This window comes from Nannospalax galili, unplaced genomic scaffold (genome assembly GCF_000622305.1).
Source record: "Nannospalax galili isolate Female #2095 unplaced genomic scaffold, S.galili_v1.0 scaffold1307, whole genome shotgun sequence".
NCBI classification, from domain to species: domain Eukaryota; kingdom Metazoa; phylum Chordata; class Mammalia; order Rodentia; family Spalacidae; genus Nannospalax; species Nannospalax galili.
This window is the reverse complement of record NW_008357035.1, coordinates 1108666-1128706: the sequence shown is the minus strand read 5'-3', so window position 1 is coordinate 1128706 and position 20041 is coordinate 1108666. Positions and strand designations below refer to the sequence as shown.

The 20041-nt window shown below is 51.7% G+C and overlaps 1 protein-coding gene across 2 annotated transcripts in view; it reads left to right on the top strand.

Annotated features, from left to right (window-relative positions):
* Positions 1–20041, top strand: part of Shank2 (SH3 and multiple ankyrin repeat domains 2) — a 523081-nt gene that overhangs the window by 380237 nt on the left and 122803 nt on the right. For both annotated transcript variants that reach the window (XM_029557122.1, XM_008854979.3), the window contains 2 exons: positions 407–489; positions 2076–2200. In XM_029557122.1, coding sequence (XP_029412982.1) covers positions 407–489; positions 2076–2200 — 208 coding nt within the window. The remainder of the gene's footprint in view (positions 1–406; positions 490–2075; positions 2201–20041) is intronic.

The following is a 20041-nucleotide window of genomic DNA, read 5'->3' as shown; positions in this document are numbered from 1 at the left end:
TGGGGCTCTCCTTCACCACGCTGCCGCTGCCTCCGCCGCCACCACCCGGGCCACTTACTTTCTTGGCTCTGGGCGGCCGGGCCCTGGCCAGCCCCCGGGGGCCCTGAGCCGGGCTCCCCGCCTCCCAGCTCCCCAGCGGACCCGGGCAGCATCCATGACTCCATCCCCCGGCTGGCTCCCGCGCCCGCCGCCCCCCTCCACATCCCATTGTGCCCCGCTCGCCCATCCCGCTCGCCCCCCCCCAGCTCCTCCTGCACGGAGCTGCCGCCCAGGCTCCTCCATGCTGCCTGGATCCGGCAAGCTGGGTCATTAATTGGCTGATGATGAACATCCCAGGTGGAGGAGCAGCCACCGTGATGAGGACCGGTTACACTAATGGTCGCTATCCCCGGGATTCTCTCTACAGCGACTGCATTATCGAGGACAAGACGGTGGTCCTGCAGAAGAAAGACAGCGAGGGCTTTGGCTTCGTGCTCCGAGGGGCAAAAGGTAAGAGTTCCGGGACCCCTTCCTCCCGCGGGGTGTGTGTGTGTGTGTGTGTGTGTGTGTGTGTGTGTGTGTGTGTGTGTGTGTGTGTGTGTTCGTATAGAACAGCCTTCCCCAGCTTGGACATAAACGTGAAATAAGCATTTTCCTGGGGGCACTTGGTCGCCTGACAACGGTGCTCTTTAACATTCTGCTTGCTCAAAAATCGTCGGCGCTTCCCGAAGGCACATTTTTTTTCTTTCTAGCCACAGTATTACTCCAAATGAGCTGTGTTCTCTCCCCCTCCCCCCGCCCTTTCTCTCAGTCCTGGGGAGACCCTGCAGCCTGGGTTCCAATTCAGCACATTGTGCTGGCTCTCAAAGCTCCTGGTTTCAGACACCTAGGATGGCCCAGCCCAAGTTTGCATACCTGGAAGCTGGTCCATGCTGGGGGTGGGCTTTCCGCTCTGAGGGCAGCAGGCAGCAGGGTTGCACCTTTAAGGTGACTTTGCAAGGCAAGGTGAAGAGACGGTCCCCTCTACTGTGGCCGCACACACACACTATGGCCTGGGAAGGGCCAGCTCTGGGATGAAGCCCAGAGCAGCATCCCATGCCTGCTCCTAGCATGGGGCTTCCCTTCCCAACTACAGCAAAATGGTATCAGCCCTCAAAAGAGGAGCATCCGCCCGTGGTGGGTGGGGGTGGGGGGGTCAGCCATGTGAAAGTTGCTGTCAGGGCCTGCGGTGCTGTGCTGGCACCGGGCACCTTGAGGGAGGCCTCTTTCCCTGGCTCACTTGCCCACCTGTCACAAGCCCCCACCACCCACGGTAATCAGTCCAGAGAGAGAACTGAGTCCATCCTCCCCCTGGGGTGCAGGACCATGCCTATCTGTGTGGTGCACTTTCCCCTCCCCCTACCTTGGTATCACACCTTCCCACCCATCCACCCTCGGGCTGCTCAGGACTAGCAAGAAAGTCCCTCTCTTGCCCCAGAGTTATATTCAGCAACGCTGTGGGCTTCAGAAGCCCAGCCTCACTCTGCCTTGCAGCACCCTGGTCATGAAGTGGTCACAGAGAGCTGGGTCCTCCCACCCCCCCGCCCCCCATCCCAGGGATAGTTCCGGGCATTCCAAATCGGCAGCCACCCACTGGGTCAGAGCCTTGCTCAGTGCCTGTTCCAAGTTGAGTCTCCTGGGTCGCAAGTCTGCATAGCTCTGAAACTGGCAGGCGGTTTCAGTGTGGTCTTTCTCTAGCTCCCTGTGGTAGGGGAGGGACTTTTCCGTTTTTAGAACTGAAAATGTTTAGTCACTGATGCCTTTAAAGAAAATGACAGGCGTGTAGACATGTGCCACAGAGCACTTTATTCCACAGTTTCAACAGAGAGGCCAAGAGGCATGATGGTAGCAGCCTGCACTAGGTTTCATGGCCTCTCTTGGTACTAGTGTGAACGTACTAGAGCAGCAGCCCTTCCCTGAGGAGACCTGACTGGGACCACTGCCTCCCAGTGGGAGATGTGCTGATCCTCTTCTTCCCAGGGTCCCACAGGGATATGGGATGAGCAGCTTGGAAAACGTCTCCCGTGCTCCTAACCAAGAATTCTTTGCTTTCCCAGCCGACACCCCCATTGAGGAGTTCACGCCCACACCGGCTTTCCCAGCCCTGCAGTACCTGGAGTCAGTGGATGAAGGTGGAGTAGCATGGCAAGCCGGACTAAGGACTGGGGACTTCTTGATCGAGGTAGGGCGTAGGTGTTTGCATCGTCCTGCTTGGGGAGAGCGCTGACTCTCGTGGGGAGAAGGTTGTGGTTGGAAGCGTGAGGATGGATCTAGGTGGCTTAGGTATCCTGACTTGCGTTCTCTGGGTGGGTGGGCCCACCCTCTGTGGGTGGGCCCACCCTCTGTGGATGCTGCTTCCTTGGTCCCTGGTGTTTCTGAACCTCTGCGTTTTTTCTTTGGAAGGAGAAAGTGTATATGGAACTTGGCCATTGATCTTCAAGTGGAAGATAGAGGGCATGTTGTCATGATGTTGGGGCTCCATGCGGATCTGTGGGTGACCTAAGTGTGACTCTACAGATAAGCATGGAGGGGAGTCCTTGCCCACTCCTGGGTCCCAAGGGCAAGTCGGCAAGACTGTGTGGTATTGGCCGGCTTGAAGTGTATCATGGGTAGCAGAGAGTTGGTTGGTCTGCAGTCCTTGCATGGATGACAGTGTTTAAGGACCAAAGAGCATCTAGCATGAGGGGCTGGAGTAGATACAGAGGAGCTGGTGAGGTCTGTCCGGATGCTTTGAAAACTAGCTTTTGCCAGTGCCCCAAAGCAGGGCAGCTTCCGCCTGTGAGCGAGCAGCAATGACCGTGAACTCTGTCTACAGTTCATGCGTTGGTACGTGTGAGGTAGTCAAATCCCAGCCCCTCGGAGCACCCTGCCTCTTTGCAGGGTTAGGTGTCATTTTTGATCTTGCTGTGCGAAGGAACGTGTTACTCTTTGGGAAGAGGGTGAATGAGAGAACATGGTGGTAGGTTGGGAAGATGACTTTTTTAAAGAGCTTATAGACTCAAAAGGGCCTTGTCAGGCAGGAGTTTTTGTTTCCCAGTGTTCACCCTGAGCTCTGCGTCACGTGCTTCAGAAATCCATACGAAGCTGGAGGTGATAGGTGTTTCCTGCTGGCCAATGGTGGCTCCGCCTCCTGGGTCACCTTGACACATGTTCATTCTGTAAAAGAGGAGACCCTCCCGTCTCAGTGGGATGGCCACTCAAAGCTACTGCTCAGAGTCACACCCCAGCAACCCATGCTGGGTTCCACCTGTGGCTTTGCTCCCATCTCTCTAGAGGGTCCCCAGACTGTAAGAGGTAATGGGAATCTCCCCAACTGTTCAGGGAGAGGGAGCCAGGTCAAGAGGGAAAGACACTTTAACTCATTCCAAGTGTCTTGTTGCCGAGAATGGTGTATTAAATTATTCTAGACTGACCAGAACCTGGTTTGAGTGAGATAGGAGCTAATTCAGACTCCCATGTGTTGAACTGTGGCAAGCTCATCCCGACCCAGACCGACCCGAGGAGCTAGAGCCTGCTGCAGCTCTCAGGGTTTGTAACCCTCCTAGAAATGCAGACTGGGTTGAATCATCTTCTGTAGGATGCGGTTGTGATGTAAGCACTCTTCCTGTGTGTGAGAAAGACTAGAGACAGAGGGGGCGTGGCCTGGGGGCCGGGAGGTGGGACCGGGGCTCTGAGTGGTGTGTGGGTGTCTGTGTGTGCATGGCAGAGAAGGGGCTCCAGGAGGCTGGGGTAGGCTTGTGCCGGCTCCTGGTTTTCAATAATACATGAGGGCTGCAGATGGAAGCGTACCCCTGATGTTCAGCTCGTTTGACTGTTTTCGATGATAAACTAGTCAACAAAGGGAGCCTGGCCCTCCAAGGTGCATGTGCCTGGGGCAGCGCTTTCCTGACTCTGGGTTAGCAGAGGTCCTGACAGTGCTTTTAACCCCTGAATGGATATACAAGTCCATTTGCCTGTTTGTTCCAGTCTGACTTCTCAGTTTCAAGGTTCTGGGATTGCCTGGCTTGGCCCCCAGGCCTGTCAGTGTGGGACTGTGATATTTCACGTGGCTTGGGGAGGACTGGCTCCTATAAGACTGAGGAGCCATGGTCCTATAAGACTGCTTACCATAGTCAGGCACTCATGGGGCTGAGGGGGGGGCGGTACCAGCTTTCCCAGGCTGCCTGGGGTAGAACTTGGAATTTCTCCATGTTAGGTGCTTGGATTTAAGTCTGAACCTCCCTGTTGGGTTGTTACCTTAGCTGCTGGCTTTTACCATTGGGATATTAAAATCATTTATGGCCTGACACAGGCTTGTTCTTCCCAGTGGACAGTGTCTGTATATTGTCGACTTTTGAGGGATTGTTCTTAAACAGCCTCATTAATTCCCTTATGAATTTTTCATGTGGAGTGAAGCTGTCCCTGGAGCCAGCGGGGTTTCGGAGCGCTCCGTGAAGTATGGGGTCTCTGTGGTCAAAGCCAACCAAAGTGCCAGCACGTGGTTCTTATCCCCTTGTGACATCTGGCAAGCCTCTGCTCCCCCATTTGAAAAAACCTGCAAAGTATGTCAGACTTATTTTCTCTCTAAAATTACATGCTGCGGTTTGAACCTTGGGACCAAGGGGCCATTTTAGAAGCAAGTGTTGACTTTTAACAACTTGGGCGTCCACAGAGCTCAGTTCCTCCTTTAACTCAGTCAGATGCCCTGACATGGCTGCCCTGCCTGGTGCTGGGCCCCATAATGAAGGGCTTCCACACAGGATTCTGTTGCGTCTCTGCTGTCTGGTGTGTCTTTGATAAAGAATTGAGGAGCCTTTTCTGTAGCTGTTTTGTGGTTCTTTCCTGTGGACCATACTTTTTCCCACCACAATCATAAGCTTGATGTAAATGCCCTGTCAACAACTGTCATTTAATTTTCTACATTGATGATTGATTGATTATGTGTAGGTATGCATATGTGTGTGTGCGTGCAAATGCAAATGTGGAGGTTCGAACTTGCCAGAGTCAGTTCTCTCCTTCTACCATGTGGACTCCAGGAATTAAACCCAGGTCCTTGGATTTGCTGGCAAGTGTTTTTACCCGCTGAGCCATCTCACTGGCCCCATCAATAACTATCTTGAAGTCAGAGCTGACAAGACGTCTACAGGGTCATCTCAGTGACAGGCAAGGGGCAAGTGTGCCCCATGTGTGAGGACATCCGATTATAGTGGCTCTGTGACCCACATCATCATCCATCACTGACCCCAGGGTCTTGGCTGCAAACCCCACGGTACCAACTTTGGAAAATGTTCCAGTCCCTTATAGGAAATGTCCTAGTGTTTACATATAAAGCACACAACTCCTCTGTGAACTTAAAGCCAGCCCTTGGTGGTTTCTAATACACCTAATACAATGTAAAAGCTTCACCACTGGTTGTCAGACTGCGTCGCTCAGGGAATCAGGACAGGGCAAGACATCTGGATGTGCTTAGTACAAGCCAGTATTTATTTCTAGTACTTTTGGTCTGTTTGGTAGAGTTTGTGGGAATGGAGCCTTGGCTCCAGAGAGCTGATGGCCTTCAGGTTAGCTCCTATATGAGAACCCCAATAACAGTGTCCCCAAGCTTTCCCTGTTAGATACATGACGGCTGGCCCAGGGCCAGTGGCTGGTGGCTGGGAAGGCCTTCAGAGGACATGGAAGGGTCAGGGGAATGTGTTATCTCTGAAGAGTGGTCAAAAGGTTGGGGACTCCAGTATACACAAATGAGAATGACCAGGTCCCTCTGGGACACTGGAAGCCAGGTGTACAATGGGGCTGGTTTCACAGTGACAGGGGTGTCAGAGAGCTGAGGCCATCAGCTTCAAGAACAATCTGCTTTGAGATTATCATGGTTAGGCCATGAGGTGGCTCCAGAGAGCTCAGAGGTCGTGTCCACAATCTTTGATGAGTTGTAGAAAGATGAGGATGGCTCATGGACAGCTGCGGGAGGACGGTGAGGATGAGAGGAGTCAGCTGTCACTGGGGTGTTCTTCAGGCTCTCAGACTTGTCATGTGAGACCTGGCTGGCACTCAGTCACCAGAAAGGGCCTGCTAGTGACACCAGGCCTGGTCCCAGCCCACACCTGCTGGATCAGAACCATGGACGGGAGCTCGGACACCATGTTTGTAGAAAACTATGAGGGACTGGGGAGGTGATTCTGTTGGTAAAGTGATTATAACCCAAACGTGAGAACCTCAGTTCAGATCCCTAGCACCCACAGAAAAAGTGGGGTGCAGCTGGGGGTGGTAGCACATACCTTTAATCCCATCGTTCAGGAGGCAGGGGCCAGTGAATCTCTGTGAGTTCAAGGCCAGCCTAGCCTATGTATTGAGTTCCAGGCCAGCCAGGACTACATAATGAGACCCTGTCTCAAAAAAAAAAGAAAAAAAAAAGAAAAGAAAAAAATTAGACTGTAGAGGTGTACACCTGTAATCCCAACACTGGAGAGACAGAGATAGGAGAATCCTTGGGGTAACTGGCCAGCCATTCTAACCAAATTGGTGAGCTCTGGGATCAACGAGAGACCATGTTTTAATAAGTAAGGTAGAAAGGAAGATACTGACATCAATCATCAATCCCTGACTCCAACTTGCACAAGCATGTACACGAAAGAAAGCTCCAACAATACCACAGGGTCTCTGAGGGCATACAGGACAGTGGCCAGCTAGGTACTGTTTGATCCTCTTAGCTTGGTGTCTCCAGCAAATCCTTTGCCCACAGAGAAGCACAAACCTCTCCTGTCCTTAGGATCAAGGTGGTGTTGCCCACAGGCCCTGCTCCTGGACAAGTGATTTTGTGAGGTTTTGTTTTGTTTTGTTTAGTTTGTCTTGGTCCCAGGTAGCCTGGAACTCACTATGTAGACCAGGCTGGCCTTGATCTCACAGAGATCTACTCACCTCTGCCTCCCAGGTGCTGGGACTAAAGGCGTGCGCTATCACACCTGGTTTAAGTTTTATTTCTTGAACTCAAGTACTCAGTATCTCACAAGTGGTCCATAAGACAGCTCATCAGTAAACATCCAGAGGGCAAACAGCATTTGCCATAAGTCCCATCGAAGGCTGGCATTCTTACTTACTGCCTCAAGCTGTGTCTGCCAGTTGCTATACCCCTCTCCCCCCATGCCCTCAGGAATCCTAAAAATGACATCTGTAGTCCTAGCCCTTCTGGAGGTGAGGACGCTGAAGTACAGAGAGGTCTCTCAGCTCCGCCCAGGCTGCCTGGCTGGGTGTCCTCAGGCCTAGCTCTCAGAGCTGTGATTCCTGAGACTGCATGATTCGCCTCCACGTGTACACAGGGCAGGAAGAGGGACAAAGGGCGGGTGCCCATTTTTATTTTCAAATCAGCAGTCACTTTTTAGAATTCCGACGCCTGTTGCTGACAACACACTTGTGCTGCTAGGGCAAAGAATCAATTGCTGGAAACTCTGTCAAGATGAACCTGACAGACGTACCAGTGAGCAGGAAGCCGACTGCATAATTTCACATCTAGGAGTCCATCCTCGGGGAACTGTATAGAAAACAGGCAGCACTTATAGAACAACAAATAACGTAATAATAGAGAATGGGGAAGGGAGACGGTCAGGAAATGCTTACAGGACAGCCAGCACCTGTTGTGGATTCGTAAGAGAACATTACACAGATCCCTACAAGGAGTCCCCATTGCCCAAGGGAAATGATGCTGCTCTGTTTATCGAGCGAGGAGGAATAAAAATTATCTGCCTAATATGGTCGACAGGCAGGGAGAACGAAGGCCTGTGTTCTCCCCTGCATGGTGAGATAGGCCCCCTCTTCTTCCTTCCTGTGTCTCAACCGTCCTGCAGTGTCTGGGGGGGGGGGGATTTGGTGATTATTAACTTTGTAAATAGAAGAATATTTCTTAGAAGGTCACTGGCACAGTGGAGTCGTGTTGGGCCTCCTAGGTCAAGGTAGGGTTGTTTCAGAAGGATTTCTAGGTGTGAGTTACTTCCCCAGGGCCATCCCTAGCCAGTCAGCCAACCGGTGCTGGACTGTGAGGTCTCCTATGGTTTTTGTGATTGTTTTCTTAGCCCTGAAGTACCCTATCTCGTTTTTTTGTGTTAATTTCCTAAATAGGTTTTTCCCTTGCAATTAAAGCTGGCATTCATATCCTTCATCCTCCAACAGCCACACCACAGATCATTAATTACCTTTCCTCATACTAAATACTTGTGCTAGAGATGCCTGGAACCTTTTTTTTTATAATCTCAGTTTGTGTTGAAGCGAAGGATACCCCGGTGTTTTCCTCGGAGACCATTTGAGTACATCGTGAAAGGTTTCTTAGGCAGGTACTTGTGAGATGGAACATGTGCTCCAAGTCATTACTTCAAGCTCAGCTGGAGTGATGGCAGCCTAGGTGTCCCCCAAGGCCACGTCCCCCAGCGTGACTGGGACAAGACAGGAAAGACCAAGTTGTCCACTAGGAACGTTATTCACATGCACGTAGTCTCAGTGGTAATGGGGATGTCAAGTCACCTGAGATAAGCTTCATGCTACCCTGAGCTCTTGCAGGAAGACTGCGTCAGAGGCACTGGGCACAGAGCCAGCATCTGCCAGTATCTGCTGGTGATTGTCTTGTCCTTCCCCATGATTAACAATGCCTGACTCAGAACAGGAAAATGGGGAACATTAGTTGAACAAATAAGTTATAACGACGGCAGGTGGTCATTAATTAGCATTGCTACTTGAGGCATGCACAGTACTGGACCACACCACCAAGCACCCAGCACACAGGCCAGGCGCTTACATCTGATAATGCACTAGCTGCAGCCTCTCCTTGGAGGGATGTCAGGCAATACAGGCCCCTGCTCTGCCCTCCACCAGGCCACTGATATCCCTGGCAGGCAGACTTGGCTTAGCCCTCTGTTCCCAGAGTGCTCACCAGCCTGCACAGTCCTGACTTGGCACAGGCCTGGCTTTCAGATAATCTTGGCGTTTCCATTCACGGAGCCTGTTCTGTACTCTAGGGACAAATCCCAGGGTTGAGATCCAAGCCTTCTGTGGCTTCCTCAATACCAGCATCCCTCTGGTCCAGATGAAAGCTTCACCTCACAGCTCACACCTCCCTTTCTATCTCGTCACTTGGTATACCCCCAAAGATGCTCACATGTCCCACGGATGAACTCAATAGCCAATCTAGGAATTCTATCCTCTCTGCCCTTCCCAAATTTTTATATCTGATTCAGATGGCATCCAGGGAATTTTCAATTACATAACCAAGACAGGCAGGACACCAGCTGACGTTAGCAGGGACCAGGGCTGGATTTCTGACCTGGTGTTGTGTTAGTGCGTGGGTTGTCAGAACCAACATTCTGTTGGCTTCACATCCAAGATGAACAATGAACAGTGGCTGTCAGAGTCCCCTCCTCAGAGTGTGGAGTGTTCCTGCTCCCACAGATCTGTAACTTTTGACTATGCCATTGGGGTCTGCCCACAGAGGCTCAGAGCATTGGAAATCTTTGCCTTTCAAGGACCACAGCCATTGGAGTCAGATCCCCAAGGCTTCAAGCTTCAGTGTCTTTAGAAGCCAAGTCCTCTGAATCGAGTCCTGGGCATCTGGGAAGCCAAGTTCTTTCTCTGTGTACCTGGGGAATTGTTCCCTTATCCTCCATATTGACTGGGAACAGGTGGTTCAGGCTCAAGAGCAGTAGAGGAATCCTGCCGAGAAGGTGGATGCGGGTTGCTTCTCTGTGGCAGATCTGAAGTCTTGGCTTGTTCGTTGTGGGGTTCTAATTTGAAGCATCAGTGATTTCAATTTCAATCTAAAAAAAGATTCAGAATCACTTCAGGGGATCACGGCTGCTGTGCTCAGACTCCGTGGGACTGGCAGATGGTGGTGCATTGGGTTGGAGAGAGACGGAGAGGAGCCATGGTCAAGGGCACGGGCTGTGCAGCCAACCCAGGTTTGGGTCCAGGCTCTGCCTCCTCTTGGCTGCATGAGCTCGGGCACATCACTCAGTTCACAGCCTCAGTTTCTTACCCATAAATAAAGATGCGTGTGAAGTTCACAGAGCTTGGCTACTGGCATCATAAACTCTCAGCAAATGGTAATCATGGCAAGCTAACTTTTAGAAGCTCATTCATTTCTTCAGCAGATGAGTGCCCAGCAAGTTCTGGGCTGGAAGAAAAATAAAAAGCAGACAGTTTCTCAGGGAGCTCACAGTCTGCAAAGGGGATAAGAACCAGAGTATGGGGGCTGGAGAGATGGCTCAGCAGTTAAGAGCAATGATTGCTCTTGCAGAAGATCCAGGTTCAAATCCCAGCACCCACATGGCAGCCAACAACTGTCCATAACTCCAGTTCCAGGGAATCCGACAGCCTCTTCTGTCCTCCGCAGGCATTGCACAACACAGGTGCGCTTACATGCAGGTGACACACACATACACATAAAATAAAAATAATAAAAGCCATGGTGGCGCACGCCTGTAGACCCAGCACTCGGGAGGCAGAGGCAAGCGGATCTCTGTGAGTTCAAGGCCAGCCTGGTCCACATAGTGAGTTCCAGGACAGCTGGGGCTACAGGGAGACCCTGCTTCAAAAAGACAATAAAATAAAATAAAATAAAAATAATAAAATATTTTTTTAAAAAGAGTATGATGGAGTGCCAAGATTCTCAATGATGCAGTGTTGTCAGCAAGCTCGGTAAGAAGGCTTTCCACAGTGGTGTGGCAGAGGCAGGGCTGGAGCAGAAGCTAAGACAGTCGGTGATATTCAGGAAGGATTCAGGGAATGGCAGGGTGTAGTGCTGCTGAGGATGGCCAAAACTGGCACAGGGTGGGCTGGGACCGTCTGGCCGAGTAGATGAAGCTGTGTGTGGCTGGTCAGGGCTGGCGGGTGATGCAGAGGATGCAGGGAAACATCAAAGGGCTCCCAGATAGTAGCTCTGTCCAAGGTTCCGAAACACTGCGCTAACCAGCTCTGTCCGTGGTACTGAAACTCCCCAGGGCTTTGCCTCTCTCCGCGCTGAACCTAGGTCTACCTGCTTAGGCAAATCCCCTCCCTCCTTCCCTGCATCTTCCACCGCCCCCTCCACCGCCCCATACCCTTGGTTTGTTGAGGCAAGTAGGCTCATTAGTTTGTGACAGGGCTCATCTACTTGGTAGAGCTATCTCTTCTGTGAGGATGTGTGAAGGAACTGGCGTGGCGAAGCATCTGTGGTGTCCTGTGCTTTGTGTCCGCCTTCGCTTGTTGCTAAGGTCTCAGCTCACGTGCCAAACTCCAAAACATGTCTTTCCAGGACCATCTGGCTGCTCCTGACTCCTGCGCTCATGCCGTGAGCTTCAGTCACCATTAGAATCATCTCCGGTGTTGGGTGGTTGGCTTACCATCCGTTTCTCTCATACATTGTCTCTCTCTGTGGGTCAGACAAGCCACCGGCACAGCACCTGGCACATAGAAGAGGTCTTGGAACGTGTTCAGTGATGGTCATCCCTGCAAAGCAGGCCTTGCCATCTTGCTGATAATAAGACTGACAGGAAAGGCCTGGCACAGAGCTGTCAGCCTGGGACCCTATGGGAGGTTTGAATCTTGGCAGCCTGCAAAGCTTGTCTCTGTGTCTGGTCAGTGTCCTGGCTAAATCATGAGTCATGGAGATGCATCCTGTAGCCATCTATCTGTACTCAGGGCAGTATCTGCCCAGCCCCAGGCTACACAAGATGAGGTCTGAAGGAGGCAGGTGAACATCTCCAGGTTGGAAAGTTCTGGCACAGGGTTCTCTGTGGTACCCGTGGGTTCTCCCTGGAAGGAGAACCCATCCAATCACTCTTCATCACAGAGCACTTGGCAGTCTCCTTATTAGCGTTGATTTGTCCCTGTCTGCAGTGCCCTTCTGTGGGGAGTTTTATGATCCAAGTGGTTAGGGTGGTAAATGAACTGAAGGAAAGGCCTGGTACAGATACCCTGTTGGATCTCTAACTGATGGGGTTTGTCAGCCCTGGGAATTAGCGTATACACACATCAACATTAACGTTGAGATGGGGTATAGAAAGTCACCGTGTGTGGCTGTGGGATTCCTGAGATAGCCTTCACACTTTAGTACCATGAGATTGACCATTCACTGACAAATCCACCATCCCCTCCCCCCCCCCCGGCCCCACAGCCAGGAACCTCAGTCCTGTTAACTGGCATCTGTACACATCTACTCTACTTGGTTCCCTGGGGGTAGGATGCAGGGTTCTGTGAGATACTGTGGTTCTGGGCCATACTGCGCTGGAGGGATGAGGTGAGAGCAGGACCCCCCAAAGGATAGTCATCATGCTCAGAGTTGGAGTGGCTGATGCTGGGTGCAATGGAAGCCATTATTGTTCTTGTTTGGGGCCATGGGAAGGTCAGACACTGCTCAGCCAGGCCAAGCACGCCCACGCTCCAGGGCAGAGTCTCCCTATGGGACCCACCATGGGCTGGCCAGACAGGACAGGTAGGTATCTGTCTCCTAAACTGTGAGCATCACTAGGGCAGAACCAGCCTCGTTCTGGGGATGGGGGATGGTATTGAGCTAAGAAGGACAGTAACAGTTGCCTGTGCTGACCAGAAGCCTCATGCTGCAGGCTACTAGGACTAAGCTGATTCCTAGCCCAGCGTGGCAGTGCTGAGTGGCCCAGGGCCTGGTGGATGCCTGACTCACAGTGCAGGGTCTTGAGTTTCTGCTTTTCCCATGTACAGGCTGTTAGACTGACAGCACCCTACCCCCAAACACCATTCTGACTGTTTCCAGTATCACTCTCACTACACTTCATTCACCCTCACCAGGTAGCAACCCTCAATTCTCAAAGAATTGGGGCACACACCTTCCATGTAGTAGAGCTGAGAGTCTCAGCTGGTCACCAGGCTCCAACCACTGAGCACTCTGATCTCTGGGATTTGACAGCTGAGACATTTAGTCCTGATTAGTCACCCTCCCCATTCCCTGTGTCGTGGAGGACTGTCTCAGGTTCCTTAGTCTGTGCAAGGCTCACAGATGCAAGGAGATAAGACATTGCCTGTCCTAAAACCTGACCCTTGCCTTGGCCTACAGGGTCCTAAGGTCCCAACCTCTGGTGGTCTAGCCTATCACTTGACCTCAGTTTGATTTGTGACCTGGATGGTCCCACAATACAACCCTCTTCGTGCTCCTTCCCTCCCCCAGGATGCCCTCTATCATACTTATGGTGGCTCCTTTTTGCTTAGTCTACTTTTTGGAAATTTCTCCTGACTGCCTTTCCTAAATGGTGTAAACCTCACCAAGCCACACACCTCTGCTAAGGACATGTCTAATCTCTTCATTATCACGTGTAAGTCAGGTGGATTTGATGGCCAATGTCTTTCAACAGTCTAAGTCCACCAGAGGCTGGTCTTTGCTGTGTGTTCTGGGTCACCTCAGTCCTAGAATGTAAGTCAATCAAACAAATGACACAGCAGCCAAATTGGTCAAGTCATCGGGAGGCCTTGGAATCCTTAACTGCCAGATGTCTCTGACCCAGAGAGCACCAGGAATCCCAGAGACCAACAAACAGCCAGCCCAAACCCAGAGTCCAGCTCTGCCCCATGCCTGTCACAGCTCTTGGAGTTCTGGAAGCATCTGTTGCTCCTCCTCTGAAATATTAAGGATTTTGTAAAAATTCTACCCCCACTCTCACTGGCGACTGAGTTTTCAACTAGTATTTTTTCATTTTGGCTTGTGTAAGTCATGTCTTCCATAAATAAAGTGGAGAATTTGGAAAGCCAGGGAGGCAGACAGGTGGGAGGCAGGAACGGGAGGCCATGGGAGCATGGTGAAGTCCAGGGCCATGGCTCTGTTCGTATCAGGCAGCAACCCAGGCTGTCGCACGCATATAGACTCCCTCCCCATTTGGTTCTGCCTTTCTTTTAAAGGTAGATGCCAGGGTTGGAGAGAGATCTCAGCTGTCTAGAACACTTACTTCTCTTGCAGAGGCCCTGAGTTCAGTTCCCATCACCCAGGTCAGGAAGTTCACAACTGCCTGTAACTCTGGCTCCAGGTGATCTGATACCGTCTTCTGACTTCAGCAGGCAACTACACTCATACATGCACAAACCCACATACAGATACACACAGAGACACATAAATACATTTTTTAATTAAGTGTCAGGCATGGTGGTGTGCACCTTTCATCCTACCACTCAGGAGGCAGAGAGAGCTCTGTGAGTTCTAGGCTAGCTAGGGCTACATAGTGAGACCCTGTCTTGAAAAAAATTAAATTAAATTATATATGCCATGAAAATTATTTGGCTCATCTTAAAGTATACAATTCAGTAGACTTTAGAACATTTTTATTTCGTTTATGTATGGGAGGGGTTCCCATACCACAGCACATGTGCGGAGATCAGAGGAAAACTTGTGGGAGCTGCTTCTCTCCTCTCCTTGCATAAATCATGGGGATCAAACTCAGGTCATCAGGCTCGACATCAAGTCCCACTACCCGCTGAGCCATCTTGCCAGCCCTCAGTGGCATTTTCATTCACAAGGCTTCACAATTGTTTCTAGAACATTTCTATCATCCTAAAGGCAGATCCTGTCCCTGTTATCCAGCACTATCTTCCTGCCAGCCCTGTAAACTCTACTTTCTGTTTTCTGTTTCTGGGGCTTCCTGTTCTGGGCATTTCTGATGAATGGAATGGGACAGTATGTGACTTTTCATGACGTCAGTGTAAATTGCCACCTTAGCAGATCTAGAATCATCTAGGGGAGGGGCCTCTAGGCTTGCCTGTGGGTGATCATCTTGATTGTGTTCATTCTGTAGAAGATCCATCTTAACTGTGGGAAGGGCCCAGTCCCTGGGTAGAGGAACCTGGACCATAGAAAATGGAGACAGTGAACTAAGGGACAGCAAGAATCTGCCGCTCTCTGCTTCCTGGCTGTGGGTGCAGTGTGACCAGCTCCCTCCAGCTCCTAGGAAATGCCCACCACTGCCCCCCCCACCGTGACGGCCAAAATAAACCCTTTCTCCCGAGGTTGTTTCTGTGAGAGCGTTTTATCACAGCAACAGAAAAGACACTGTGACAGCTCCATCTTTCACTTAGTGTCATCTGTGCCGTAGCAAATGCTGCTGTTCCATGCCTTCTGTGAGGGAATAAGGTCCATGGCCACCACATCAAGGAGCTCTTCATCTTTTAGGAACTCTGAACTCTGGCTGTTTCCACCCTCTGGCTTCTGTGCATGATGTGGCTGCTGTGGTTTGTAGCTTCCCCTGAAAGTTTGTATGCTGGAGGCTGGGGAGATGGCTCGGTGGGTGAGAGTGCTTGCTGAGGAAGCATGCGAACCCGAGTTTGGATCCCAGCATCCAAGTGAAACGCTGGGTGTGGCTATACATGTACCTGTAACCCCAACGCTGGGGAGGGACAGAGATGGGGTCATTGCTGGGGTTGGCTTGCCTCTAGCCTAGCTCTAGAGTGAGGGACCCTGTCTCAACGTAGTGAGTGTTAGAGCAGGACACCTGATATCTTCCTCTGGCCTAGGCATGCACACACACACACACACACACATACACACACACACACACACACGTGTTCATAGACCATACACATGCACAAGCAAGCAAACAAAAGAATTCCTGTGTCAGAAACATGGTCCTCAAATTTATATTATTTTAGATTGGATGTGAAATCCCACATGTGATGAAATGCCCCCAGACTCATGTGATTGAACACTTGGTCCCGACCTGGTGGTGCTGTTTAAGGAAGTCACAGAGTCATCAGGAGGTAGAGACTCAGTTAAAGCGTTGCTTGAGACTGGAATCTGAGGGTTACATCCCAACCCCACTTCCCAGGCCAGCTCTGCCTCCTGGTCAGCTGAGACGTGAGGTCCAGCTCTGCACCCTGGTTAGCTGGGATATGAAGTGGGCAGCTGCTATGCCCTCCAGGCTCCCCAGAGCTGCCCACTGCCAAGCCTCCCCACTGTAACGAACAGTATCACTTCAAACCATGAACCAGAATAAATCTCTCCTCCCAGGAGTTTCTTCTTGTCCAGTATTTGTTCACAACAATGAGGAAGGTGACACACACGTGCACACATGCTGATGCTATGCGGAAACAGGGAGTTCTTTAGGGTTAGATAAGATCATTAGGTCCTGAGAGCCCCGTGATGACCTCTGTGGCTTTGTGTAAAAGGAAGAAAGATCCAAACTGTCACACGTGCTCTGCCACACCACACAGTGACCCAGCACAGTCTCACCAAATGTTGAGTGAGCAGATGCTGGCTGGGTGCCACCGGACTTCCCAGCCTCCAGAGCCATGAGCCACAGAAACATCTATCCATTGTGATACTTGGGCTCAAGTATTTTGTTATAGCAACTGAAAATGGACAAAGACAGTTACTGGGAACGTTTATGTAGAAGCTAGGGGCCGAGTTGCTGGGTCACAAGGTCCGTCTGTGCTCGTCTGAGCTGCCAGCTGTGCCCCAGAATCCCATCCTGGCTGGGTGGGAGCTGTTCACCACCCACTTAGGAGATGGCCACCACTGTCCCTCTCTTGGGCAGAAGCAGCCATATAGAGGAAGTACAGCTTCGCCCTGACCCTGAGAAGAGGCAGGGCTCAACATAGCAAAATGTGATCTGTGGTGCGACGTAGCCCTGACTGCGCGTCGGGCAGCTTTGTCAGAAATTCTCCTGCACAAACTCACATGCTCAGTTTAGTTGAGCTCCCTTTTCTTCATTATGAGGCTGAGGGATTGTGAAGGTTCTCGCTTGCCCACAGGCACTCCGCGAGCGAGGACAGAGCTCACATTTGTCCTGGGCAGGCAGCATTTCCGCGCGTCTACACCTGGGGTCATGTAGTTCAGGACTTGGGGAGGGGCTGACTCAGCAGATCGATCGTCCTCGAAAGGTGAAGGGCGATGTGGTTGTGCTCAGATATGACCCTGGGGACGGGCAGAGCAGGCAGCCACCAGGGCTTTTAAGGACTTCAAGGTCCCATTCTTGTGTCTCCCGCCTTCCACTCCAGGTCTGGCTGAGAACACATCTGTGTCCAAGGGCTGGGTGTCCCTCTGACCCAGGAGGCTTGCCAATTGCAGTGGAGTACAGTGAGCCTCGGAGCCCTGCCTTACGTGACAGACATCATGATCCTGCCTGAGTCAGGGCCTAGCTTCACTTCTGTCTTGGCCCTAATGACAAAAGGGTTGTATGTCTAGGAATCCAAAGGGTGGCCCCAAATATCCACATGGCAGTTGTCAAGAACAGAGTGAAATATTTAGTGGTATGTCCATCACTCACCTATCCATCTACATAGCTGATATCCACCCACCCATCTATGCACCCACCACCCACCATTCCACCCACCCACACATCCAACCACCCATCTAAACATCCAGTATCCATACACCCACCCACCTGTTCACACATCCATCCACCCATCCACATGCCCACCATCCACCCACCCACACACTCATACCTGTATCTATATGCATCCATCCACACATCTGCCCATCCACCTCTCTACCCACTCTCCCAATCCACTCTGTCAGTCAGTTGGGGATACAACTTTTTGTCTCCTAGCCACCGCCCTAATTCGCTTGTTAAAGAGAAGGGGGTCGTGACCAGTATGGTGTCTTTGTGGAAGCTTGGTTACATTCATTCGACACTTGGGTCTTCAAGCTCTGGAACTCCTTCCCAGGGGTCATGGTGTGCATCAGGGTCATATGACTGCTGTCCTATCTGAAGCAGCTCCCATGTAGGGTGGAGGCTTGAGCAGTAGCTATGGAGCCAATGTGGGAGAGGCCTGCAGCCAGTGCCCCCATCCCCTCCACACCCAGGGCTCAAGCACACTGTGGCGGAGGCTGCCGGTCTGCGTTTACACGGCAGGATTTCCAAAGTGGAACAACAGTGAAAGGAGGCGGGGCGTGTAGGACACAGGGAACAGGGCCCCGCAGGAGGAGTGTGCACTGGGGGTGCGCTGTGGCCTCAGGGTACATCAGTGTTGAGGGTAGACGGTCTAGCTCAGCCTCTGGACTGGGAAATGCCTAGGGAAAGGACCCCAAATGTCTTTTTATAGCCAGAGGTGGGAGTGTCAGACAACTGGATGGACCCACCTCAACCTGCCCAGAAGGGAAACAGTCTTTCCAGTCTGAGCCTCATGGTTGGTCCCTGACAGCAACTGGCAGAGAGTTTGGAGGCCCGACGGCACTGGAGACCAGAACAGTTCTGTCCCTGCAGCTGGCCACTCACTGTGTAAACTGGGGTCCGCACGTGCTGGGGGACGCGTCAGTCATTGTTTCTGCTGGCCGTCACACACTGACTGTGCTGGCATCTTCCCACGCTCGCTGACCCCAGTTGGGCACACGGGCAGCTGACAGTGTGACTCAGCCAGGAGTCTAGAGATTGTAAGGTAGTGATGGGGCAGGATTCAAACCCACGTCAGACAGCAGATCCACAGTAACTGACTACTGTATGTCACCCCTCGAGGACAGCAAAGGTGTTAGGGACTCTTGGGCACCCTGGCTAATCCCAGCCCAGCTTGGTGTCCCTGGTCTTAGCCCTCCAGACTTTTCCCCACAAAACAGAAGTATTGGCCACCACACCTAAGGTGACTCCCCCCGCAGGCCTGGTGGCAGGTGGTGCCACCTCCAAACCACAGCACATGCCTCATCGACTCCCTGTCATTAGAACAGCAATTGAGCTGCCCCAGCACCCATGTGGGCTCAGTGGTGATGTGATTTAATTCCTGTGTTTGCCTGACCTCATCTTCTCTGAGAAGAAATCTTGTTTGTTGTCAGTTAACGGTCCCTGAGTGGTTTTGATGAGCCTTCTGGATAGAAGAGCCTGAGCTGTCCTTCTGTTTGGTTCTGTTCCCCTGAGAGCAGGCTGCCGGCCCCACAGCCATTCTTGACTCCAGCCCATGGCCTCTCTCCACATTCCAAAATCCTGGCCTCCAGCAGAACACAGCTTGTGTGGACCCCCCCCCCACACACACACACTCGTGGTGCTCTCTGACCTGGTTAATCACAGGCATGGCCATCATCCCTGCCCGAGCTGGCTCCTTCGTTCTCATGGCTGTGCCTGGGGCACAAATGTATGTCCTAGAAAAAGCCAGAAGCTGCTGTTTGTTGGGTACATGCACACGGAGAGCAGGGATAGGATGCAGGGATGAGATGGCTCGGTGGGTAAGACACTTGCAGAGACAGCGGGAGGACTTGAGTTCAGACCCCCAGACCCTGTGTGGAAAAGATGGGCATGGTAGCATGTGTTTGTCATCCCAGAGCTCCCGTGGTAAGATGGGAGGAGGCAGGAGACTCCCTGGGCACTCACAGGCCTGCTAGACCGGAGTGCACAGTGGTGAACACGAACTTTGTTTCAAACGTGGCGAAAGGAGAGGACTTTTCCTCGGCCACACCTGTGTCGTTGCGTGCACCTGCACACACAAGCACACTCACATACTTGCACACACACCCATTCATGTACACACATATGCACACGTGTGCGTGCACACACATATGCACACACAGAAGTAATTTTTAGAAAGGAAAAGAAAAAGTACTAATAAAGTAATCAGATCAAACCTGGCTCTGGGGCCAGGTGAGGGTCCATGGGCAGGTTGGGGGAGGGGTTTCCATGGAGACCACTCTCCTGGCTCTTCCCAGATCAGCCCTGACCCTGAGACTTAGGCCTGTCCAAGATCACCTTCCCCTTTTATATTCAGGGGCTCTGGTGCCCTGCTTCCTTAGCAGAAGCAACAGTGTAAAATGCTGTCCCTCCCAGTCTGTCAGCTCTGGGGGGGTCAGGGCTAGCAGAGATGACAGACCCAGGTGCAGCATGTTGGGTTGTCTGGAAGAGTATTGTGGGACCCCATTTCCCTGAGATCCTTAGAGTCCTGACAGCCACAGAGGCAAAGAATAGGAAAAGACCGGAGCTGGGGCGGGTGGTGGGGGTCAGCACTACATGAAGACTACATTCCAGTCTCAGAGAAAGTGGGGCAGGCTGCACAGGGTTGTGAAGTGCGGAATGCCACGTAGACATGCCTAAGCTAATTTATGGTATTTGTGATAATTAAAAAAAAAAAAAAGAACTAGAGGTGTAGCTCAGTAGTA